Source organism: Atractosteus spatula, chromosome 3 (assembly GCF_055471065.1).
Source record: "Atractosteus spatula isolate fAtrSpa1 chromosome 3, fAtrSpa1.hap1, whole genome shotgun sequence".
NCBI lineage: Eukaryota > Metazoa > Chordata > Actinopteri > Semionotiformes > Lepisosteidae > Atractosteus > Atractosteus spatula.
The window spans coordinates 46567801-46594678 of NC_142708.1; the positions used below are offsets into that span (position 1 = coordinate 46567801).

The following is a 26878-nucleotide window of genomic DNA, read 5'->3' on the forward strand; positions in this document are numbered from 1 at the left end:
TCTGTTTGTATCCATATTGTTGTCTGTTTTCTGTTTTTGGCAAATACCATTTTTGTTCTGCATATATTATTTCATATTATAGCTACCATTTCTTGAAATGTGATTAGCCCGTGATACAAACTATATTGATCACAATCACTTTGGCTACTTTATCTGATGCATCTGATACTTTAAACTGACTGCAATGCATGTCTAGTACAAATATTGAAATCCTAAATACAAGCTTTTGTGCACATAAATACAAAAAATGTACAGTATGCCATTTATAGAAGCCAATGTGAAAAACCCTTAGAAATTCTGAGAAAAGCAATGTAATAATGCGGCTTAACTTTTCAGCCTTCCCAAGGTCATGGCAATTGGGTCCTTGTGAGAACAAGTGAGTGTCAGCCTGACTATAATGTCATGGCACTAACCTCTTCTAGCTTGTCATTGTGGTTGCTACCTGAGAACAGTCTTGAGTTTTAGATATCAAGGTAATTCTCCTCAGTATTTCAAGGCATCACTAAAAACATAGCTTTCATTCTAATTTCTGCACTACCACATTACTTGTGTTATAGTATTAAAAGTACTGGCACAATTACTTTTGCTGAACATACAGGATCAATTTAACTCATTTGAAGATAAATTCTAGGAAATCAAAAGAAGTTTGAAAATTGATCACTGTGGGTACTACTGATTTCACTGAAAAATATCTACTGTATAAAAAAAAATGAAAAGCCAAAAGGATTACTTCAAAAAAGAAAAGTAACATGACAAAACGTTTTCTTTCTGAAGAACTTTGTCTGGTTTCAAAGTTTAAACCTGTGGTGAATCGTGCTCTCGGTCAATGGGGTTCTGTCTGCTCTGTACCCTTCTTATTACACATGCAAATTACACCTGCAGAGTTTCAGTCTGTAGTTATACAGTACCAAAGGAACTGTAGGGTAATATTATGTACTTCCATCACAGCTGAAATTATTATAATTGTTAGGTCATTTTTGTTGTCACTGAAAATGATTGACCATGGTGCCTTAGGTACAGTACAAATTATTTAGAAAAATATTACTAACATCCTATTTATAATTCAGACAGTGAAAAACTAAAGATGTAGTTTGTGAACAAAATCACAAAGAGCAAAGACTTACTGCAACTGCTTCCAAGATTTGCTTAACAGCATCGGCAGCATCACGTTCACTGTAATATCCTTTCTCAACAATCCTAGAGAAAAACAAAATAAATGTAAAAACAAATGGCAAATACAAAAGCCCTCCATGACCTTAGATATGCATTTTGTCTCTCCTATTGTAAACATAGTAAACTGTGTAATATGGCTAAATTAATATGAGATTTATAAGAATATAGGAATTCAACTGCTGTTGTGAAAAATAAGGCAAACCTGGACCTTCATTTTAACCAAAGCTGTAAATCAAATAAGTGTGTTTCAGAAGCTTTACTGTTATACTGTTATATAAAACAGTAAAAGGCAGATCACTGTCATGGCAGTGTTACAGTTTTAGAAAATCTCTTTATTTTGATTTCTGCCACCTTGACTTATCTCTCTGCAGTATATGTTGGTTTCACTTTGGAGGGCCAGCTGAAGAGCCCGGCTATCTGAATTTGAAATGATAACTGTAAAACAAATTTAAGCATATAAAAGTGTAATTTTAAACACAAAACCATAACATTTAAAATATCTGAGACATACATCTATGGAAAACATAATTTAATTAATTATTTGAGGCTGTATGTATGTAAAGAGTGTTTGCTCTTCGCATACAAGATTAAATTGCATTTAAAATTAACATTACTGTTTACCCATTTTTAGTTACGTTTGCCATCACATACAATTTCTACAGTAAGACCAAAATTACTTATCACATTACACCTTTCTGTCCTACCAACTGTCTGCATTTTCCATTGGAATATTACACAAAATTAGTATTTCTCCCCTTGTTTGCGTGAGTTTTCTCCAGGTGCTCAGGTTTCCTCCAACAGTCCAAAGACATACTGGGAAATAATTGGCTTATGGGAAAAGTTTCCCTAGTGTGAGTATGTGCATGTCTGTGCAAAGTTGAAATGTTCATCATCTGTGTGTGCCCTGCCGTGGACTATGGCTTAGAAATAAGTTTGTGTTAGACCTATAAAAATATAATGGCTATGATAGTAGGTTGTAGGCTGACAAAACTGTTGAGCTGTCAAACTGAAAAATATTTTTCCATAATAACTTAATATATAATAACTGTTGTTATATCCATCCAAAAGGGTGGAAATCTGATATTATCATACAAAACTACAGAAAACAAATAACACTCAACATAAAATATGTAAACATGTTAAAAACAAACAATAATCCTAACCATGCAACAATACACACACTTCTCTTTCTGCCCATATTACATCATTTACACTATACCGATTGCTTTGTATAGGAAACAGTCACTTTTGCACAGGGAGCAAAAGATTTCTTGTATACATTTTTCTTGACCATAGGCATTCTAAAATCTCTCCCTGAAGGCATCAGTTGAAAATCGCAATGGAGAGAGTCAATGATAAGCTGAGTTTTCCTTTGAACTGCAATATAATACATCTCTAAGCTTCTTCTGAGTTATTTTACTAGCCGTTTTAACAGTTCTGGACAATTTCCCCTTAGCTCAGGCTACCATACAGATGCAGCCATTCAAAACGAGTGAGGTACACCACGGTACCATGCGGTGGGCGTGTTGCATCCTAACGCGGTATGACGCAGTGTAACGTCATATGACGTCATATCGGAAAGTATCTGGAATCACCTTGTAAAACCGCCAGGAGGAGCCAATAAAGCTTAACTTCTCATGTACAGCATTTGAGCTTTTAAATTTAAACTGTGTATTACAGCATGTTAATCATCAGTCATTAAAAAGTTGGTATATTTTATGAAAGCAAGATTGCTCACTTGGGCAAAAGTACACAACCTACCTTTATCATAAATATTTTAATTATGAAGAAATATTTTATGCATCAAAGCTTTTACCGAAGATATTACTAATAGTATTAATAATGAATGACCTTGGACAAGCTGTAAACTCAAAGTATTACGCTGGTCCACATTATTTGTAACCGTCATTTTAAATGAAAATACTTTATTTTTTCATCGACAAAAAGTAACACCACAGCATTTCGTTGATCTAACTAACAAGGACGGGACATTAGCTAGCCAATAGGATAAAGGAATAAATTACTTTTTTTGTTTATTTCTTTAGCACATTTATTTGAACATTTCCATCGATTGTACAAGCACTGAAAAACTGTCCAATCCCTAGTTCGTCGGGCATTTTCTTTTAGTATAACAGACATAAAAACTCCCTTGCTTTTAACAGAGCATTATATATTTCTAACAACGAAAATTATTTAAACTGCGACACTTATCATTCAACCAGAGCTCAAAATATCACAAGGATCCTCAAGAGCACAACAAAGACTGTATTAAAAGATACTTGTATCAGATACATGAGAATCCAAGCTTTTTTATCTACGCTTTCTTATCTATGCTAAGAAGTAGTCTTTAAAATTTATCACACAGTTAAAAGTCAAATTTCTGGGGCGTCCGTATACCAGAGATTATGGTACCGCTTCAGAAGGGTGTCAGCCAGTCAGATTCCAGGACCGGAATTATCTGTTTTATAATCGAGAATATATGTAATCACGTATCTAATTAAATTAATAATGATATTAATTTAAGGATCTAAATATCTAAATCTATGTATCTATATAGCTGGTAGTATTATTGTATTTCACTTTATTTGTAAACACGTTTTGTTAACACCCGAATCGCAGGTGGATTCTGTTTTTTGGTCTGTTATGGTCTGTAGCTCAAATCCTGCTTAACTAAAAATTAGACACAAGAAGAGTATTATTGGACAATGTTGTGAGGCTCTGGCGGAATTTCAGTGTAAACTGAAGAGTTATAGAGGAGACAGGTTGTGTATCGCTTCTTTTGACACTTGCAAAAAAAACATTCCAATTTTAATGCGACACGGAAGATAATGTGGTCTATTGGTCATTGGTGAAAATATTTAATCATTTAATCTCTTTACTGTGCACATTTTAATCTGCTTAGTATTGAATATTTATATGGAATTTTACCACTAAAGTGAAATTTTAGTAGCTAAGCATAAAACGCAGAGGAGCATAACGAAGGTCATAAAGGTCATAAACGATATTAATTTAGGAACATAAACATATTATGTAAACTGTATGTTGCTGTTATTGGTATTTTAAAGAAAAAATACACACCAATACTCAATTTCTCCTACAGTATATTGACATTTTTTATATTTCAAAATAACACATGTTCGTACTGTATGTACAGTACACAGTGGTACCACAGGTTGAACTGTAGGGCGCAAATCCACCCAAGCCCAAAAGCCCAACATATTAATGTGCATTCGCCTGGCGCCGCGCGGTTTTCATCGCTCTCTGCGGGAGTGCTGGCTGTGACGAATTAAACCGATTTCACAGGTATTTTCAAAGTAGAAGGGGGCGAGTCTTCCAGTGAAAGACACCTCCCCCCCCTCCGAAACCCCTTTTTTTGCTTACAGTAGTAGTACGTAAGTACAGTACATGTTACTTATGGTAGTACTTCTCGCGTTAAGAAAGCTAGGTGTTAGCATAAACTATTAGTAATCAATAATACTAAATTTAGCACTGTAATAAATTGTGCTAATAATAAAGTCTATTCTACTCTGAGAATGTAGGGGGGAGGAAGAATGCCCGTGGTCTTTTCACTGATAAACTTGTGTCAAGCTGTCAACAAAAACCAGCTGTCAAAAAAAGTTTTTTTTAAAAAAAATCAATTGTGTGTCCATAATATTGCTAATTGCTATTGCTACTGACTCTCTGTGTCTACAGTACATTGTTTGTGAACAAACCAGTTTCACAGGTATTTTCAACCCCAAGCCACTGTTGTTTCATCGGTTGTTATCCTGTAAAGCGCTTTGAGGAGCCACCTTTAAAGGCGCTATATAAAATAAAGTTTATTATTATTATTAATATTGATCATATTTTTCCTCCCAGAACTTGTAAATTGTTGTTGTTATTGTTGTTGTTATCCTGTAAAGCGCTTTGAGAAGCATACTGTCCAGCTTGTCAGGTGCCTTCTCTAAAATAATAAGTAGAGTTTTGGGGTTATTAGTGCTCCACTTACAGCAACCTAATGTAAATACATTTTGTCTCCAAATCCACCACCACTTGTATGAATCATAGCCCTGCCAAACGATGCAAATTCCGCTGCAATGGTTGTGTGCAGGAATTATTCAGTATGGCATCTCCATGTTCAAGTAAACACTGCTGTGTGCAAATGCAAATGCATTTAAAAAAGTTTTTTTTTTAAAAAGCCACCTTTAAAGGTGCTATATAAAATAAAGTTTATTATTATTATTAATATTGATGATATTCTTCCTCCCAGGACTTGTAAAATTGTTGTTGTTATCGTTGTTATCCCGTAAAGCACTTTGAGAAGCATACTGTCCAGCATATTGTATTTCATTGCACTTTGACAGATCGTCTTAAATCACTTGTTGTTAGAATATCCCCCAAGACGTATCCAGGTAACAGTGAAACGGGCATACAGTCTGGGGAGATCGCCCGTTTTCCATGTAAATAGTTCCCTGGTTCCGCACCCCTTGGTGTCTCTCTCTCTCTGTCTCTCTCTCTCTCGGGCCCACACTCTTGGCAGGCTTGTCTTGTCTCTCTCTCTCGTCTGGGTGCGGGAGTGCTGCTGGCGGGTGGTGACGGAGAAGAAATACACAAGCCTGCCAAGAGCGCGGGCCCGAGAGAGAGAGAGACAGAGAGAGACACCAAGGGGTGCGGAACCAGGGAACTATTTACATGGAAAACGGGCAATCTCCCCAGACTGTACGCCCGTTTCATTGTTACCTGGATACCTCTTGGGGGATATCCTCTATATCCTCTTGGGGGGAATATCCTCTTGGGGGATATTCTAACAACAAGTGAATATAAGATGATCTGTCAAAGTGCAATGAAATACAATATGCTGGACAGTATGCTTCTCAAAGCGCTTTACAGGATAACAACAATAACAACAACAATTTTACAAGTCCTGGGAGGAAGAATATCATCAATATTAATAATAATAAACTTTATTTTATATAGCGCCTTTAAAGGTGGCTTTTAAAAAAAACTTTTTTAAATGCATTTGCATTTGCACACAGAGCAGTGTTTACTTGAACATAGAGATGCCATACTGAATATTTCCTGCACACAACCATTGCAGCGGAATTTGCATCGTTTGGCAGGGCTGTGATTCATACAAGTGGTGGTGGATTTGGAGACAAAATGTATTTACATTAGGTTGCTGTAAGTGGAGCACTAATAACCCCCAAACTCTACTTATTATTTTACAAGAGAATGCACCTGACAAGCTGGACAGTATGCTTCTCAAAGCGCTTTACAGGATAACAACAACAATTTACAAGTTCTGGGGGGAAAAATATGATCAATATTAATAATAATAATAAACTTTATTTTATATAGCGCCTTTAAAGGTGGCTCCTCAAAGTGCTTTACAGGATAACAACCGATGAAACAACGGTGGCTGGGGGTTGAAAATACCTGTGAAACCGGTTTGTTCACAATGTACTGTAGACACAGAGTGTTACACCAACGCATTAGCATGCTAAAGCGATTCCATTGAGGAGCCGGGCGAGATAATTGTTTTGTTCCTTGATTTTCTGATCTGCAAGGCCATTTGGCTGCAGCGAATGTGAATTTTGTCTGGCATTGCCAGATTGTGAAAAAATAAAAGTATTTTAATCAAGATGGGGGGTAAAGGAGTCGTCTCTATGACAATCTCCCTTATAAAATAAATGTGAAACAAAACAAAAACTAAAAATAAGATACAATCTACAGACATTCACAACATAAACATATCTTTAAAAAATTACATATATTGTTAAATTATTACTTTAAATATATACTTTAAGTTACTGAAACAGCCAGTTAATAAAATCGTTGCAATTTTGTTCTTGTTTGGAGGTGGGGATATTCTGACAACAATTGATTTAAAGACAATCTGTCAAAATGTAATGAAATACAATATTATGCTGGGTAAACATTCCGAGGTCAAATTCTTCCGCGACGGGGGTACCTTTAAAGCAGAGACGACGAAAATCAAGTTTATTATTAATTTGCTGGACAGAGAGGTGAACATTATTATGCAGAAGACAAAGATAACAATTTACGTTGCATTGCCAGATTGTGAATCAATAAAAATATTTAATTAAACACGGGTTTGCGATTTAAATGGAAATGGGGGTGACGGGAACTCTTAATCTAAATCAAAATAAAATAAATAAAACTGGTTTCGATAGTTAATTATCACTTTTTATGCGTGAAACACGGGTGATTTTTCTTCCTCCTGATCAGTTTAGAAATCTGTGTACGCTGTAAGGTTTTTACTTCCTAATTAAACTTTTAAAATACACGTTTCGAATAGAAGCAGCATATGCTGTTTTCTTCCTGCTATGTAGAACAGATCAGCAGGTTTTTTTTCTCCAATCAGAGGGGTGTCAGATGGTGTCAGCCAATCACCATTCTGAAGCCTACCGTAATCTCTGGTATAGGGACACCACAGAATTCTGTCGCATTTTCATTTTAGGAAATTATGAAATGCTCGGTTAAAAGCAAGGGAGATTGTCCGTTATAGTGGACATAAAAACAAGAGTTTGCTGCGGCGTTACTGAAAACCCAATTTTAACACAAATCGCCGGCATTATATGCTAGAAGACACAGACCGGCGCCAGACCGGGAGAATGCCCGGAGCATAAAAGAAAATGCAGACGAACTAGGGATTGGACAGTTTCCAAGTGCTTGTACAATTGATGGAAACGTTCAAATAAATGTGCAAAAGAAATAAAAAAATCATTTATTCCTTTATCATATTGGCTAGCTACAGTAATGTCCTCTCTTTGCTAGTTACCTGTGGCTGTGTTTCTGCGTTGCGTAGCAACGAGTGACTATATTCGCAGGTGGAGGAACGTAAACAGCTTAATTTTCGTGTTAAATAATTTTTTTAAATTAAAATTCATTCTATACGGCAATCGCATATTTGGGGACCGTTTCATAAAACTTTGATGCTTAAAATGTTTAGGGAGAAATGGAAGACTGGTGTGTATTTTTTCTTTAAACTACCAAGACCAGCCATATACAGTACAGTTTACATACAGTAATATGTTTATGTTCCTAAATTAATATCGTTTATGACCTTCAGATGCGTTATGCTCCTCTTCTTTTTATGCTCAGCTACTAAAATTTCCCTTTAGTGGTAAAATTCCATATAAATATTCAATACTAAGCGGACTAAAACGTGCACATTAAAGAGATTAAATGATTAAATCTTTTCACTACCGACCAATGCACCACGAGTGCCCCTGTCGGTCACTTTGGCCAGCCAATCACTTACTGCGGTAGACTGCGGTGGCTTGTGGGTAGTTGCATGCAGTACGGGTTTGTACCGTGCATTTTGAATGGCTACATCTGTACCACAACGTCATACCAATATTCTATAAATCCTCTCTAAAATGTTTTCACTCACTCCAAACCCTGTCAACTTCCTGATCAAAAACACACACTGACTGGTCCTCTTAAGAATGCAATTGGTACTCTCTGCAAAGTTTATCTATTACTGTTCCTAGGTATTTGAAACACTTCACAATCTCCACAGGAGAGTGAGGGAGTTTGAAAATCTAACTTATCACTGTGACGAGTACCCAGTTCTTTGGTTTTATCAGTATTAAGATGAAGCATGCTTGACTAATGCCACCTTTCCAGTTTACTTATCTGTTCAAAATAATTGTTCATCCCTTCTCTATCTTCCCCAGTAAACAATTCTACTAGGACCATATTGTCACAACCGCCAGCCAGCAAAGACCAACTCGTAACCGATCTAATCAGCACCAGCAGCGGGTTATTATTAACAAACGCCGCCGCATGAGTTAACCCACCTGCACACGCTCTACCGTGCGGCACACAGTGCTATTTATACCATCTTAACCTGCTTCCCGGTGCTCGGTATTGAGTCTACTCCTTGAGACCTCTACCTGGTGTTTCGGACTCCCCTTCTGCCTTTTCGACTTTAGACCTCGCCTCTCACCTCGGATTGTTTGCCACCTGTGTTCTCCCCAGATTACTACTTACCTTACGCCTTTTGACCATGACCTTGCCTCTTTCTTCGGATTGTTCGCTTCTAACGCTCTTCCTGGTTACTGAAACACCCTTCTCCTTTGGACCACGTACTCGCTTATCGTTTTGGATTGTTCGCCTGCCTCATCTACTACCCACGCCTGCGTCTGCACAGGATCCTTGTATCTTCCCACCAGGGATTCCTAACACATATCATCTGTATACTTTAACAAATTAACAGACGTTCCCTGAATTTTCTTTTCATTCATATAGATAAAAAAATGGTAAAGGTGAGAAAACACAGCTCTGGGAAACACCAGTATTTTCAATTTCATTTGAAAATATATTGTCCAAAATGTACACTTCACACATTTTAGGCTACAGTTTATGCATGGTAACTATTAGAAACTATGAACAACCCATAACTAAATTTTTCAAGAGCATATAGGTAGTGTACAAAAATGGGAAACACCAATGTGAATCCACTTAATAGGGCATTTTGCCACCATGTGCAGCCAGTACAAAAAGTGCATACATACTGTATGTGAATTCAGCAAGTTGGATATGGCACCATTCTATATGAAGACAGTGAATCAACTGGTTGAAGGAGGTTGAAAACACTGTCTTAGGCCATCATTCCAGAATATCCAATAAATACTTCATTGGGTTTAGATCTGAGAAGGACATGATATAGCATATGGATAACATCTATGTCATGCTCATCAAACCTTTGAGCTCATCAAACCACCAGAACCCTTCACTGTTAGAATCAAGCACTCAAGGCTGCAGTGTTCCTTAGTTTTGTGCTGCACATGCATTTGTCTGTTTGTCAAGAAAATGTGAAGGATGATTCATCTGACTATATCACATTGCTGTACTGCTCAGTAGTTTGTACCACTGGACTCCAAAACATACAGTATACTGATAGATGTGATGAGCAGTTTGTGCACTGAAACATGACTGCAGTTTCTGACTACTGACTACCATGTTTGATTAAACTGTCTTCTCACATTCAAATTGAAATTTGGTGTCAATTACTCTTCAGTGGCTAGCCTGTTTTGCCTTGCACTTTAAACTAATGCATGGTTATCACAATACTGGGGTATCTATCCACCCAAATTGCCCTTAGCTGATAATGTGTTTCCTTAAAAACAGTCTGTATTGCCAAAAAAAATCTTGCAAAAATGGGTGGATAGTACAGGACCTTCTCACAAAGAATAGATTAATGAGGCTGTATCACAGATTAAATTGGAAAACATATTGATTATTATAGAAGAATATCTAAATAGCAACATATCTTTCTTCACCTCTTATCCTTATCTTATCCACGATCTATTTTACAATGTATTTCCCTTTTGTTTTGAATGTTAATTTTATAAAAAATATTGGAATGCTTTACATACTAATCATTGTACCAAAGAGGTATAATAAATGAAGAGGAGAGAGGAAAATAGTGAAAAATAAACAATGGGTTAAACAAATATTTATTTAAAAATTACCACACACACTAATAATACAACATATAAGTTATTCTATTTACAAGTTTTCAATCAAGGCATTTCATAGAGGCCTATGAAAGAATAAGTATTCAAAATTGTAACACTTGTAACACCTACAAGGTCAGAATAATGTAAAACGTCCTACTAAACTAAACAGAATACAACCTGCAGTTAAATCTCTCTCTCTGTAAAACCAAATGAATTGGAACCTATCTCTCTACCTATCACCTATCACCCACTAAACAGGAGAGGATATTTTTAACCTAGAGATTCTTTACTCAGGAAATCAGAATTCCTTGGACAAGGACCTCTTGCTTAACACACGCTTTATGTTCTGTGTCCTCCTGTGTCCTCTCTTCTCCTTTCTCTCCTTTTCTGACCCCTTCCCTTATGTCTGTCTTTTTATCCGACACTTTTGATACTCTTAATCATTTACCCAGAACTTAATTAACTACGGTAAACCAGAAGATTCTTTGGATAAGTGTGTCTTACACCCAGCACAACTAAATAAACATCCCTTTGATTGAAGCTCTATGAAGTAAAAGCGTTGACACTAGTTAGGTCTTACCCACTGTATTTAGAATTTTAGAGACACTTCCATAGTCACCTACTATAGCCTGTAACATTACAGACCATGATTACTTTGATATTTAATACAGTAACTTCATTTACTAAAGTTAAACCAATGTTAACCATATAATAACGATAAGAGGTTTTGTAAGTCTCTCTACAATCTCTAATTCTGTATTTGGGTGTCATAGTAAAATCTCAACACTTACTGCCTATGAGTTTTGTTAGTGTCATAAACAATGTTTGTTAAAACAGCATACAGAGTGCTACAGCACAGCTTAGATTCATAACATCTTACAGTGCAAAGAAAATGATAGACTGTCCATAGGTTCGCTTACCTACTGTAATGTGAAAGACATAAACTTGTAATAAACAAGCATGTAGTTTACTGTTACCCTGCTCAGGGTCATAATTCCATGTTTTGCTATGTTAAATGTAACCTAAATGTCTGCACAAAATGTTGTTTTAAAACAGTGGAGTCTAAAACAATACATTTTATAACTCCCAATGTTTTCTGCCAATGCAAATTATAGTACCATCTTCAGCTATTATCAGTATTACAGAACAAAGACAGGATGCATTAAATGAAAACTATACTGTCTAGATATTTAGTGGCAACAATAATAATGGAAATGAGTTTCCAAAGTAAGTGTGAATTATAAAAAACATGGCATTAGACACAGAATGAATGTAATCGAAATATGGACGGTGTATTTTTTCAATTTTTTCCTGCTTTCCAGTCAATTTGATTATCAAATTAACCATCCCCAACCATCAGATTTTTCTTTACTTTGTAAATATATCAGATTTTCTTTTTATTTTGTAAATATATATCTGCTAAATCTATATAAATGGCAGAGAAATGAATTTTAAAGATGACATTGTAGTGTTATTTGAATTAGTCTGCATTTATAAAGGATTATAAAATGCCTGGAAATCAAGTCTCCTCTCTGAAACAGCACCCCATTCCAAAATAGAGAACTTGCTTGCAGTATATAGAAGACAACATTTTTCTAAATCAGATACAAGTCCTGCATACAAAATGCTAGTGTTAGACAAACAAAGAAGCACTTGACAGTGAATACTACAAAGGCATGTTTACCTACAGTCATGTACTGTACCTGTGATAACATATCACCATCTTTATTTCAGAATTTTTCAACCACAATTTGAATGAAACACTGAGGGGGCTGAAAATTGCAGATGCACATCTGAAAAAAGCCAAGCGTATACTTCTAGAAAATGGAGATAAATGTTTAGGACATCAAAAGGATGAGAAAGGTCTACATCCATTCAAAATAAAAATTAAAGCCTTTGCTGATGCACCTGCCCTAACAAATGTAACTTGTAGCTTGTTGAACTATTTACACATTCCTTCCAAACTTGGCCTTCCTTCTTGCTCTACTACATTAGCTGTAACAAAACAAAAAAGATGTGGAAGTGGAAAAAGAGGTGGAAATTGATAGAAACTTGGGAGCAAACATTTTCACAACCAGAAGAGCTACAGCAATTGGCAAATGTATTTGTGCATTATTCAGCACAGAGAGACTGTGTGATGTCTAACTGTGTGATGCCTCACTACATTGAGTAGTCTTGTCTTGCAAGATTGACACTGAAACTGAGAGACTACTTGAATTAATGTCCATGCACAAAAAGGATATCCACAGCTGGACAGAGTGGGATTAGATATAATATAAGGAACAAACAGGTTTCTGAAATAATTATTTGGTCAGCTGTTCACTGTCTGTAATTTTAAACATGATGTAGGTGTTTGAGAAAACCAAACACCCCATATGTTTTTTCCAAGGATCCATATCTGAACTGTCACACTTCAAAGTAATAAACTGTGTAGAAACCTAAAAAAAATTATCATGAAAATGGAAATGCTCTAAGTACCTATTCCTGTGATGATGTATGACAAAGGAATCAAAGGACATAGTTTCAAAGGACAAAGGTTTTAACATTGGACTATTTTGAGTATTATTTATAGTTGCACTGATAAAGAGAGTGGACATCTAAAGGTCCACTCTTAAGTCAATTCAGGGAACATATTCTAAAAGGTTAGTCTGCGGTCACAGCCAGACAGCAGAGCTGCTTGTCGAGGAAACTATGATTAACCTTTGATGCAAACATTCATGACCTGAAATGTTAGAAATATTAAGGGGGTGTACAGTGGTTGTTGAACTGTGTGTGGTAAAGACTTGTTGATATTATGTTCACGAATGTAGGCTTTGGAGCTATAATGCACATTTCCCAAGTGTGGAATAAAGTAATTGAACTGTTATCTCAAACTCCTTGTTCCGCTAAATGGTTATATAATCCATGGTGGTCCAAGACACTATAATATCCTTATCATTTCTTTTCTGTTATTACTCTCCGTAATCCAAAGCACACTTTATTGGCTGCTAGGAAACTTGAATTTCTACAGCTAAAGTACAGCAAGCAGAGCTCCTGTTTGTACCAACAAACAGGGTATTGAAGGTATTGAAAGAAAACAGTAAATGGTACAGTTTGCAAGTGTGTGCTCACGTTTTCTGTCAGTATTCCAAAAGTGCAATAAACTGAAGTTTCAATAATCCAAAGGATAGATTCATTGGGGAAAATACAACAATACAGGCCAAAGAAATACTTTGACAATGAAATTCAATTAAATGATTCTAACAATCTGTTAATAAATTAAATCTTTCATGTTATCTTTCTACTTAACAGCATTTTTTCTAGAACTTGTTTCAAGAGTCATTACAGTAACATGAAAGGCAGTCAAAAATGCAGAAACATAACCCAATAATAAAGAACTATATTTTTAATATATTGTAAACATCAGCATGACATGAGAAATTACTATAACTTGCGTTGTAAAAAAGTGAGAAATATAGATGCTTCATTCTTAACGCAAACTGCCCAGGGAAACCACAATTCCCTAATATAACTGTAATGTCTATGATGCAGTGTCTATAACAGATTCAAACCAATGTTTTCTGGGGGTCAAAGAACCACAGTAAAAGTTTCTAACTAATAAGAAGTAAACAAGATACATGTATCAGCACTTCCATCCATTGCTATCTGCTTTATCCAATATATTGTTGCGGGGGACTCAGAGCTGGGAAGGCTGGACCCTATCACAGCAAGCAATGGCACAAGGCAGAATACACCCTGGATCAGATGCCAATCCACTGCAGGGCACATGTATCAGTATACAGTAAAATTCACTAAACAAGAAAACTGAGGAGATAGCTACAGTGTATGTGATTTAATATTATGCTATTGCCAAAATTTACTGATACAAAGTGAGTTTTACTCAATAAAATAAGGTTAAACTTGCTTTTTGTTATTCATACTCCATTGTACCTGGGATTAGTTTTTAAATCTACCTTAGTGAGTTACTGAGCCTCTTTACAGCAGTGTTGAATGGAAGCTGCAGGAGCTCTACTAACCCATATTGGATAAAATTAAATTAATTACGGAGATAAATATGCTGTAATGATCCATTTGTAATAATTATTTTTTATTTATTTTACAATCTTGTTGCATTAATGTTTATTTAAATCAATTTAGCTTAGTATGACAGTGTAGAACCATGTCTCCATTTTGTATTCTCTCTACACAATGATATGCACAATTTTTATTTGCATATTTTTTTAGATATTTCTTCTCCTTCACAAGAATATTTACAATGTTTGTCTTTTTTAATATCCCACAGTTTTGCATGCAGAGGAGTGTTACTGTATTTTTATGAGCACCTTTACTGTCAAATTTCCCAGTCCTGGCCCTTCTCCCAAAAGGCAAATTCTCATGGGAGTACAACTGCCAAGCCCTTCTTCTCCAGTAAACAATAATGAGAGAATTGGCTCTGCCCTATGTTTGGTAATAATTTCTGTTGCAAAGGTACTGTAAATCCATTATACCCTATCAATATAGTTAGTGCTACACATTTATTTTACATTGAAAAGTATTTTTCAAGGTTAGAACAGATAACATAATGAGTTTCCAAATCGGGTTGTCAATGGCTGCAGCCCTCTCAGTTTTACAGCACAGGCACCATTTATTTATCAAACATTTACAACCAACAAACAATGCACAGTGACATAACAGAATATGTCACTGTCACTGAAGATTCTCCCCTAACTCTTTTGGATTCAGCTATTCTTTTGAAGAGTTCTGAATTGTTAGGCTAGGAAAAGACTTGTAGCCCACAGATCCCAAGCTCTCTGAAGGTACAGTATGAGATAGTTTGAACAGGCCACTTAATCATGGCAAACAATCATTAATTTTCTCAGAATATATTACTACATACTGTACATATATTCACATTCTCTACAGGTGTATTGTCTCATTTTCAAGATTGCCTTGGGAGAAACACTGTCATGATAATGCAATTCACAGCTACAGTAATATCACCAGTAAAGTCAGTTTTGGTATCTACTGTATATTTAGGCCCCCAATCAACCAGACTTGTTGTGGGAATATTGTCATACAGTATGCCACTGTTCAGCAGGGTTTTTATGCTTTTATCCATAAAAGCCTTCTTTACAGAAATATTAACATAGGGTTCAGCAAATTATCATTTCTGTAAATGTCAAACTTAACTGTACTAAAAATATTCCTCTTTAGCAGTTTTGGCTTAGGATCTCAATTAATAACTAACGGTACATAGCTTAACCTTCTCTTTCCTGGCAATCACTTGATAAGAAATGTACTTACTGTATAGTGTATTAAACTAAATGGTATGCCTTGCTGGGGCCCTGGGTTCAATTCCTGGGGTGCTATATGCAGTTTGTATGTTCTCCCCATGTTTCTGTGGGTTTCCCCAGGTGCTACCGGTTTCCTCCCACACTCCAAAGACATACTGGTAGGTTAACTGGCTTCTGGGAAAATTGGTCCTGGTTTGAATGTGTGAGTGTTTGTGTCTGTGAGTCCCGTGGCGTCGTGTCCAGGGTATATCCTGTCTGGTGCCTGTTGTTTGCCGGGATACAGCTCCCCTCTGACCCTTAATTGGATTGGAGAAGAGCTTTGAAAATGAATGGAGTGATGGAAGGCTCAGACTTCTACTGAACTGTAGTTGAACAATCAAATTAGGTAACTGATGAGGGGAACAGAAATTAAGGGTGTTAAAGGAGATTTTGTTATTTCCTGCACAAACTCAAATATACAGCTGACCTGTCAAACAGCTCCCCTCCTGTGACCAGCTCCAGAACTAGACTGATCTCCATTGGTGTTTCAAAGATCTCTTTCAGTTTGATCTGCAAAAGAAACAAGAAAAGTATTCAAATGTTGAAAGGTGTCCCTGAGTTTCACAAACATACTAAGTGCCCTTTTGTAATTAAACAATGGAGATGTCAGCTGTGTTTAGAAATCCTCCTACTTAAGACAACTGCACAAAAATCCCCTTGACTGTTGTTTAATCTGGTACACTATTTCAAGAAGTGGGTGAATGTGATTTACATGTGATTTAATTTATTTCAATATCACAAAAAAATAACCAGTTGTCTGACAAACCCTTACTTGTCGATAATCTTCCTTACATTGTTATATTTTTTTAAAACTGCCAAAAATATATTACTTCTTAAAATTAATATGTTCGTTTTCACTGATAAGATTTAAATAAACAATAATACAACAGAGGTTAATTCCACACAAAAAGTAAAAAAAAAGTTTGCATTTGGACCAGAAGAAGACACACAAATAAAGAAGGCTGCAAATCATAAACATTCTGTTATTTTTATTTTTCATAGACTTAACCTCTACAGTATTTGTTCCTTAAGTTCAGCTGAAGCAGTAAAAATAAAGTAAATATTATGGATAGACACTTTTTATATATTCTAAACATATTTTAAGTTACTTCTAGAATGAGCTTTTCTGATTTCATAATTTTACCTATAAATTGCACAACATAAAATAACTCATATTCATTCATAAATTAAAAAAGGGAGATGCACCCACTGTTAGCCTTCAGATTGTAGAATTACTTGAAAATGTAATGTAAGTAATGTAATCAATTATAAGAAATAAATGTTTGTCTTTTAAATTTACAAAGCTTAGTCATTATCCAAGTTATTAGACTAAAACTGATGAGCCAACTGTTTTTTGAACTATTTAAATTGTCTGTGGTAAACCACCAAGCTTTTGGTTGGCTTTCATAAGAATAGTATTTACCAACATGCCATATCATCCTGCAACTCACAACTGGCAACCCACTGAAGCTCAGCAGCTGTGAGCCTGGTTAGTACCTGAGCCTGGTCAGGATGGGAGACCTCCTGGAAAAAACTAAGGTTGCTGCTCAAAAAGGTGTTAGTGGGACCAGCTGGTGGTGCTCACTCTGCAGTCTGTATGAGTCCTAATGCCCCAGTATAGTGCCGGGGACAATATACTGTAAAAAGGTGCTGTCCTTCGAATAAAAAAAAAAGAGGTCCTGACTCATGTTCATTAAAAATACCAGGGCGTTTCTCAAAAAGACTAGGGGTGTTACCCTGGCGTTCTGGCCAGATTTCCCATTGGCCTTTACCAATCATGGCCTCCTAATAATCCCCATCTATGAATTGGCTTCATCACTCTGTTCTCTCCCCACTGATAGCTGATGTGGGGTGAGCGTTCTGGTGCACTATGGCTGCCCTTGCATCATCCAGGTGGATGCTGCACATTGATGGTGGTTGAGGAGAGTCCCCTTTACTTGCAAAATGCTTTGAATGGGGTGTCCAGAAAAGTGCTATTTAAGTATAAGCAATTATTATTACTTTCCATCTTTATTCTGCAATGTGAAAATGTTTCAAGGCTGAGATACTGTATAAAGACCATTCACTGGTGCTACATTATTTTACTAAATTATTATTATTATTATTATTATTACCTACTGCTATATACTGTAAGCTTTGGGCATTATTAAGAAACCAAAGAAGAATACATAGGTTTTGTTAAGTGTTCTACCAAGGTTAAAAATGTAAATTAAAGGGCCCTGTTGACAGATAGCTCATTAAAAAGAATGTGGCCGTGTCCCCATTTCTACACCTGTGATCTTGTGGCCTTCATATGCACATTACTGCTCAAGTTTGCAAGGGTTAAAGGTGTTCCATTTCCAATTTGTGTTTCACAGGGTGTTTATGAGTGTCACTAAAATGCCTTTACTGCAAGTCTGCTTTTCAGACTTTGCTGAAGGCAATCACCCGCAATTCCTTGCAAAATCGTGATGTTTCAAGTTCTAACTTATTAAAGTGGAGTGAAGTTGCCATGGAAAATAGAATATTCATGGTTTAGTTTTAAAACTAATATTTTATGTAAAAAAAAACTATTTTATTAGCCTACCTGAGATTCAAAAGTATTTTAGGTATGAAGTGTTGACATAGAGTAAAGCTATTATTTCATTAACTTTGAATAACCAGAGAGAGGTATTTCCTATGTTTACCTTATTACGTTTACTATGCCAATTTTGAATCAATCTTGCTCAACATGAACAAACATGTTATTCATCATTTTTGTCATGGGACAGACAAGATTAAATGTATTTAATAGTACAAGGCTTCTAATAAACAGCACTATTGCCAAATTTTCCTTATTCAATTTGATTCACCTTTTTTGAATCAGGTCTTCACAATATGAATGAACATGTTATGTTCCTTGTATTGTCAAAATTTTTGTTTAGAGATGGAAGAAATTATATTCAGTTTGACCGTGAGCTGTATTTAATGACTGATGTTGTGTGTGGTGAAACCTCAAATGCTTGCACACCTCAAGACTACTCCTGCTCTACATCAAAAACATTTGGTTCAAGAGGGAGGGCTTAGAGCATAGTGTGACTGTGTATGATGGTGAACACTACATTCCTTAATAAAACCTCGTTAGGTCGTGCTTGAGGTAGGATGCATTAGATAGGATATGCTGTACAAAATCATAATTGACTGAAGCTTCCAAAAATATCCAAACATAATTGTTGCGTTATCTTTCATTGTATTTTGTTTTAGTCACATTGGATAATTTAACAGTCTAATTAGACTAAGTAAACAGGCTGGTAATTGACACCATTAATAATTTTCATTACTATAGCTGCTTTTTATGATAAACACTTTTGATTGACAATAATTTTACAATGCAGTTTGGAATGCAAATATGGCAGTGAAAAAAAATACAACAATACATTAAAGTTTATGTGAACCCCTAAAAAAATTCGAGAAAGAGCTACTATAGATGAATTTACACTGAGCAGCAAATTACAATATTGTTTTTTCCCACTATACAGTTTTCAATGTAATCGTGGATCTGTACTCTGACTCTGGCCTATGATGCACACCTCAACTAAATGACGACCACTCAATGGTTAAAATTCTTTTGTTTTGCCACCAGCACTGTGGAACAATGAATATGAATGTAAAGGACCAATACAACACTAGCTCATTTAAATCCGAATTGAACGTTTATCTTCGTGTCTTTGCCATTATTCTTTGTATGCATCTATTGTTTGCTATTGAATGTGTTTTTATTTCTGGTAAGGGTTTTTATGGTTGTTAAAAATTCTGGGATATTTTTACGAGAGGCACGATGTAAAATAATGATATAAAAATGTATGCTTATTATTTTTATTGTTCGACAGCAAAAAGCAATTTTGCAACACAAAATGAATATGCTTTTCATTGACATAATACAATATATTCCTTCAAGTGTGTTTGGTCAAACACAAACACAAATTAATGGTCAAACATTATAGTATCAATCATTTCCTACAAAAGAGGATAAGACTGTTGATCAAGTTTTATATCATCTTTCTAATTACTGAGAATCTTCTGCTCAGTATCTAGGAAGAGGATATAAAACTGGATTTTAATTTTCAAAACTTTTCACTTTACTTCATGTGCCTCCTATGGTACTTGCAGCTACCTAGGAACACCAAAAACTTTGACCTGCTTCCATTCTCTACTCAGTACCAGTACCAGTAAGTCTTGCAATATAATTGCCTCGCAGTTGACAAATTATGCAAACTGCTATCACCAGCACTGCCATATTTTACTCTCCCCTGTAAGGAAATCAAAACTGTATTGAACTCTGTTGCACTGTATTGTATTTTTATCTGCTCAAACTGTAAGACAATTGTATGAATCCTTCACATTAATTGCTGTTGTATCCATACTGTATCCTGCAATGTGTTAAGAGCATTACTGAGCAAGTAATTTCATACAGCAACCAAATATAACATTCCCAATTAATTGAATGACATTATATTATGAACTGGAAATAACCCTGAATATAGATGTTGGACAATGGAATAAACAATAAACTATTAATATTATTATAAGTATTATTAAGAAAAACCAAATTAGGAATATTTGAATTATATTACAACTGACACTGAAAAAAGCTGTTACATTTGCAGGATTATATTTACAGATTTTGAGAGGAAGGAAACAATATAGTACTTACAATATTAGGATGGGAAAGTCGAAGTAAGACACCAATTTCTGTCCGTACAATTTTCTTGTCAACCTGTGGTAAAAAAGAGATTATAAATTTAAAGCAAATATTCCAGGTAACAAAAGCATATTGGTACAGTATATATACACATTAAAATTATTGTATATTCAACTCATTGATGATAAGATCATCAGATGATAAAAAATATGAGGTTACATGCACAAAAAAGGTGAAATTATTTTACTTTAGACATTAACGTAAGGATTAAAACATATTTAGATATGCAGACAATAATATATTAGATAATAAATACTTAAGAAGAAGAATATTGGCTGAGGAAGGTTACAATGGAAATGTCTAAGACTCTAGATAATGTGAGTAACTCATGTAAACATTCCCAGCTTCAAAGCAGAGGGTATGTTGTCTGAGATGTAGTGAGTCTGTGATGATTAGGTGTCAATCAACAATCCAGACACACACCATATACAATCAGATCAGACTTAGTAAAGGGGAGAGACAGCAAGAAAAAAAAAGGTCAGACCACAAGAGAGAGAAGTCAGGAGGACTCTCTACTTCATGATCATTCAAAAGAAAACCAGATTGGAGCAAAATATGTAAATCTTGCTAAGAGAGCTTGCTATTTTATAGATTTTAGGGAATTTTCTGAGTGAGGAATTCTTCAGTTTTATACTGCCTCTTCTGTAGAGGGTGTATTTTAGAATAGGGAGATAGGCTCGCATTTATTTTGTGGTATCTGGAGATTTAAACTCAGGTTGTTTAGCATTAAGTTTACAAGACAGCTTATCTATTCTTTGGCCTCTGTAGACATTATTTAAGTGTCAAATACTTGGTAGCAGCCTGGGGTTTTCTGGGTGGTTTAGAAATAGGTCTCTGAAAAATCTTGTCTGTAAACTTGTAAATACAGTAACATGTGTGTTCTGTATTTATGTTGCTTGTAGTGTTTGTATTGCCATTGTAAATATTTGTTTAACCAAGTGTGTCTAAATTATTCTTTTTTTAACCAAAGCAGTGCCAGAGGACAGAGAAATTACATGCCTCTAACTATACCAACTGCTTGGGTATATTCTGGCAGAAATCTTTACAAGTTGGGGGGTTATTTTATTTAGTTATTGACTAGTCTGCTCAGTCAGTTCTTGATTTTCTCCATGTTTCTCGTAACCCCCTCATTTGTAACAACAATAATATAAGTTATATATAATACAAGTTTATTCATTGATCAGAATAGTAATTAAGCTTCTGAATATGCCTTCTTTATTCTCTTTATATAAAGTCATCAATATATACCAGCTAAAACTATATTCTTGTAATCTAATGCAACTGCTCAGAGAAAAAATAATTGTTAAAAAGTAAGTTTATTTCTTTAATCTCTAAAAGATTGGTGTTAAAATTTTTGCTATCCATAAAGCTTCTTAGGAATAAAATCAAATACAATTTAGTCTGCATTAACATTCTCCTTTTTATGCTCATCTCAATCTTATGGAACTATATTTTGGAATTTCACGACTTCCTGTTTCACTTGGGTATAAAATGAGATAACATGCATGTAAAATCCTTTTATCATCCATCACTTTGGGGAAAGGCAAAGAACTCACATATGAAAAGAGACATAGAGAGACATTTGTCTCTTTGCTGTTTACTCTGATCCATGAAGGTAAACAAAATGATTGTCTTTCTAAATCAGGCAATGGGTACAGAAATAAAAAAGGCAATAGTTTGTAACTTTAAAGCCACTGGTTACCAGGTAAACAGCTTCACCACATTTACCATGTACCAGGTAAACCAGTACCACTGGTTTACTGTAAACCACAGTTTACCAGGTAAACTTGCCTGGTAAGGATGCAAGTGTGGGCTACTTGCAAAAACCTTGGCAAATTCCAAGGGCTACAGTTAGAGAATTCCAGAACTTGGTTGTATTTTGGGGTCATCAAGTCTCCTAAATTACAATTACTGCAGATGCTTCCTACATGGCAATGGGCTATTTGGAAGGGCTGCCAGAAAAAAAAATCTTTATTGAGAGAAATCAACAAACATAAAATGTGGAGTTTTCTAAACGTCACTGCCACTAGGATTGGAACAGGAACAGCTTTTTGGCCAAAGACACAAAGACAGAGGTGGGTTTGGTGCCAAAAGAAGGATGTGAAAGCAGAAAAGGACATGATGGATCTTTGATGTTGGGGGGCTTTTTTTGATTCCACTGGTTCTCAGGCCCTTGTTAAGGTCTTCAGCATAATGAACTCTACCTAGTACCAGGACATTTTAGCCAAAAACCTGCTTGCGTCTGCCAGGAGGCATAACCTTGGCAGCAAGTGGATCTTCCAGCACACATCAAAGCACTCGTAAAAATCCACAAAGAAATGGCTAATTGACCAAAATATTAACATTTTGCAATTGCCATCTCAGTCTCCATACTTGAAATCCCTTAAAAACCTGTAGTTTGAAGGGAGCAGTCCATAAGTGCAGACCGAAAGGCATCAAGGATCTGAAAAGATTCTGTATGAAGAAATTATAAAAGATCCCTCTCAGTGTGTTCTCCAATCTCATAAAACATTATAGAAAAGGCCTCAGTGCACTTATCCTTACAAGGGGAGGGTACATAAAATACTGAAAACAGGGATGACAATAATTGTGGCACTTAATTTTATGGAAATAAATTTATAATTGAAGAAATGTGTAATTTTGGTTGAATTAATTCCACGTGTTGTAAAACTACAATATAGCTCATGACCTGTGTTGTTTATTTTATACAACCTTTTTTGCTCATCTTCATTAATGGTGCCAATTGTTCTGAAGGTAACACAAGGTACAATACCTTGTGATTTACTGTAGGCTGAAATAGACATGCAGACAACTACAAAAAGGACCAGAATGCTCAGTGTTCATTCAGACTATCTTTTTATTTAATCAGTGTGCTGAGACAAACATAAGAATGAAAGAACGATTACAAATGAGAGGAGATCATTTGGCACATCAGGCTGTGAGTAAACCACCTTGCTGTACGTCAAGGATTGATCACAGAAGTCATAAAGAACTGTAAAGAAAACCAAAATGAAGTGCAAAACAAGACAGTATTTACTGAAGTTTTATAATACAGAAAAATATTTACAAAAGAAAGAAAAAGATAAAATAACAAATAAAAGCCCCAAACTGTAGCTTATGTGCTTATTTTATCTTAAAAGCCCGATTCAAGCTAATAATAGTGATTTTCCTGAAAAGCTAGTTTCTTTTTGTTGTCCTTTTTTGTGTTTTCTCTGTGGTTGTCATTTGTTCTTTAACTGATTTAAATTTTGTTTTTCTGGACACTTAAATAAAGTACAGTACATGAAATAATGTCTTAAAACTGTGCCGTAAATAAGCTTAATATACAGTCTACTGATCAATAAAAGCAATGAGTCCATGATGAGGCACATTGGAAGAAGAGAAATGTTGGTGCTGTAAGTGTGATCTGAACTTACATCTAACTATTTTATATGAGGAAGCATGCTGATAAGCTGCATAAAAAGAGCTAATTGGGCTTGTGGCTGATAATAGCTTCTCTACTGTGCAGTTTTACTGTTAACCTCCCCCTCATGCAATTACTGTACTTCATGATATAGCCTCACTTATATGCATGCTGTGTCACATTCATAAAATAAAATGATTTAAAAGAATTCCTCTTCTCTTGTAGCTCTATTTCTGCAGATGAGATTTTACTGAATGACCTTCTCTATTCATAGCCTCTGTAACAACTACAGTGCATGAATCTGATTCCATGAGATGTTTTGTAATGTTTTGTCTGCTATCATTTGCCAGTAGAGTCCCCATGAAAGGCCCAGGGCACAGAACACACTAAGTGGTTTCAGTTCATTACACACATCTTGTTTTATAGGAAGTCTACCACTGAGCTACATGTTTTAAGACTGCAGGCAGGTCCTTTGAGTTTTTTTTTTTACCTTGCATATTATACTGTAGCAGTGACTTTTCAGGAACAAAAACTAAATGCATAGTATTGATCTATTTTACACAGTAGCAAATGATGCACCGACCAGGTTTTTAAACATAACCCTAAAAACTATTTATAAAAGGGCACCTTTTGCTTCTTTTTGTTTTAGTAAATTGATGTTACTATAAACTACTTTAGAGCACTGTTTCAATACAATCAGATAAATAGGTATAAATAAGTCTGGTTTGCATCAATGCATTTCTTTTTTAATGAGGCGGGAAGACCTGCCAAGTTTCCTCAGCCATGTGTTTCAAATCATCCTTGTTTTTTGGTGGTGACTTATTTAACATGTGCACCGAGTTAAGGTCAGAAGATTTTGGTGGATGTTCAAGTCTTCTAATGTTCCTCTTCATCTGAAGAAACCTGACAGGTTTATAATCCTTCTTCACTCTTTTCAAAATCAGCTAACAGACTTTCCTTTTCCTTTTTGGTTACTAACTCTCAGACCAATAGTTTCTTTTAAATGTATTGAACTGATACAGTACAGTATATCAAAGCTTCCAACCTTTTTTATTTTTTTTCTAATTAATCAATAATTCTAATTTATCTAGAGCTGTGACACTGAGTACATTTTGACATTTGAAGGTTCAGATTGCACTTCTTCAAAAAGGTTTTGATCATTTTTTTCTGAGCCAAGGTTCAAAGGAAATCAATTTGCACAATTCTTAAGTTGTTTTATATGCCAAACAAAAATCCTGTTGGAGGTAATACATTTAAATTGTCTTTCAAAATCGTTTTTACTTTATGAACAATCACAGCAGTCAAAATTCAATGTTGATTTTTTTGATTGTTGATGAAAAAAATAAGCAATATAATGGATAAGCACCAAAAACAGATATTTCTCTAGCTGTTGCTAAATGAGCTAAAGTGTGATCATGTGCTCTTAATCCTGCTGCAGATTAGCCTAATAAACCCATGGAAAGCCTATTCTTCCTATTCTTCTTTCTACTGTAATACAAGCAAGGAATATGCAAAGCACAGTAAAGGGTAAATTAAGTTCAAATATGTATATAGATGACACCATTTCAGGATAATTGTGGTTCTTTTATTTTATTTTGGCCTCAAAACTGACATTCCTTTTCTAGAATTAAAATGAGAAATTCATATATTCAAAATACTAGGTTGATACCAGCATTGCGCTGGCATTTTTGAAAAAAACTAATAACTGTCCTGACATACACAGTCTTGAACATTTTTACCATTTTGTTGTGACAGTGCCTCAGAGGATTTTCCCCCACTTAACATACTTCACACTTAAAGGAAAAAATGTTTTTTTTTTAGGAAACATTATACATTGAAATACAAAACTGAAATACTATAGTCGCATAGGTCACCACCTCCCTGAGTTTACAGTTTGTGGAAGCACCTCTGACAGCAATTACAGCGGTGAGTTGCTTTGAAAGGTCTCCACTAGCTTTGCATGCCTAGATTTGGCCATATTTGACCATTCTTCTCTGTACATTTTTCAACTCTGTGGCTCTTTGTAGCCTCCTCCGCTGGGTCTCGTTCTTTTTCAGTCAGTTTGGAGGAATTCACTAATGTAGGCAGGATTGGCAGGGTCTCGGTGGTTCCAGATTTCACCTCTTAATCTTAATCGTCCTGACTGTTCTCCAAGAGTTATTCAAGAGACTTCGAAATTGTTACATACAACTTCCGACCTGTGCCTTTTCACGACTTTGTCCCAGAGTTCCTTTGAAAGCTCCTTTGAGATGTACAACCCATCAGAAGGAACCTACAGGAACTACAGAATTTATCCTGAAATCATATGACTCTCTTCAATTTAACACAGGTGAAACCAAATTAATTTAGTCGATTTTGAAAGTGATTGGATATACCCAAGCTTTAGGATGGCTATTACAAGGGGAGTGGAGTCTTATTCAATCAACCTTTTGCAGGTTTATTTTTTATTATATTTAGTTTTATATTTATAATTATATTAAAGTGTGCTGACCTCCTTACTTAAGCTACAAAATTTATATTTTTTAAAATGTAAGAAGCGCCTTCTTGGTAGGTACAAGCAAGTCTTCAGTATGATGCTACTGTATTTCCAGATATCTAAAAAAATGTTCCTCAAAATGTATTTATTACGTTGAGTACAGTGAAAATTATATATATTTTTTAATTGTCATGGAGATTAAGTAACGCAATACAAATAAAAAAACTTAGAATAAATATCCTGAAGAATAGGCAATTGACAATTTTAGATTTTTTGGAATACATTACATCCTATTCCATTACACCTAAGTAAACATCTCTAAAG

At 35.3% G+C, this 26878-nt stretch overlaps 1 protein-coding gene across 1 annotated transcript in view; it reads right to left on the reverse strand.

Annotated features, from left to right (window-relative positions):
• camk4 (calcium/calmodulin dependent protein kinase IV) overlaps window positions 1-26878 on the reverse strand; it is a 173474-nt gene that overhangs the window by 61342 nt on the left and 85254 nt on the right. Inside the window, exons 3-5 of the mRNA XM_088910593.1 lie at window positions 20628-20690; window positions 16383-16465; window positions 1125-1197 (exon numbers count right to left, since the gene is read on the reverse strand). Of these exons, the coding sequence (XP_088766719.1) occupies window positions 1125-1197; window positions 16383-16465; window positions 20628-20690 (219 nt within the window). The remainder of the gene's footprint in view (window positions 1-1124; window positions 1198-16382; window positions 16466-20627; window positions 20691-26878) is intronic.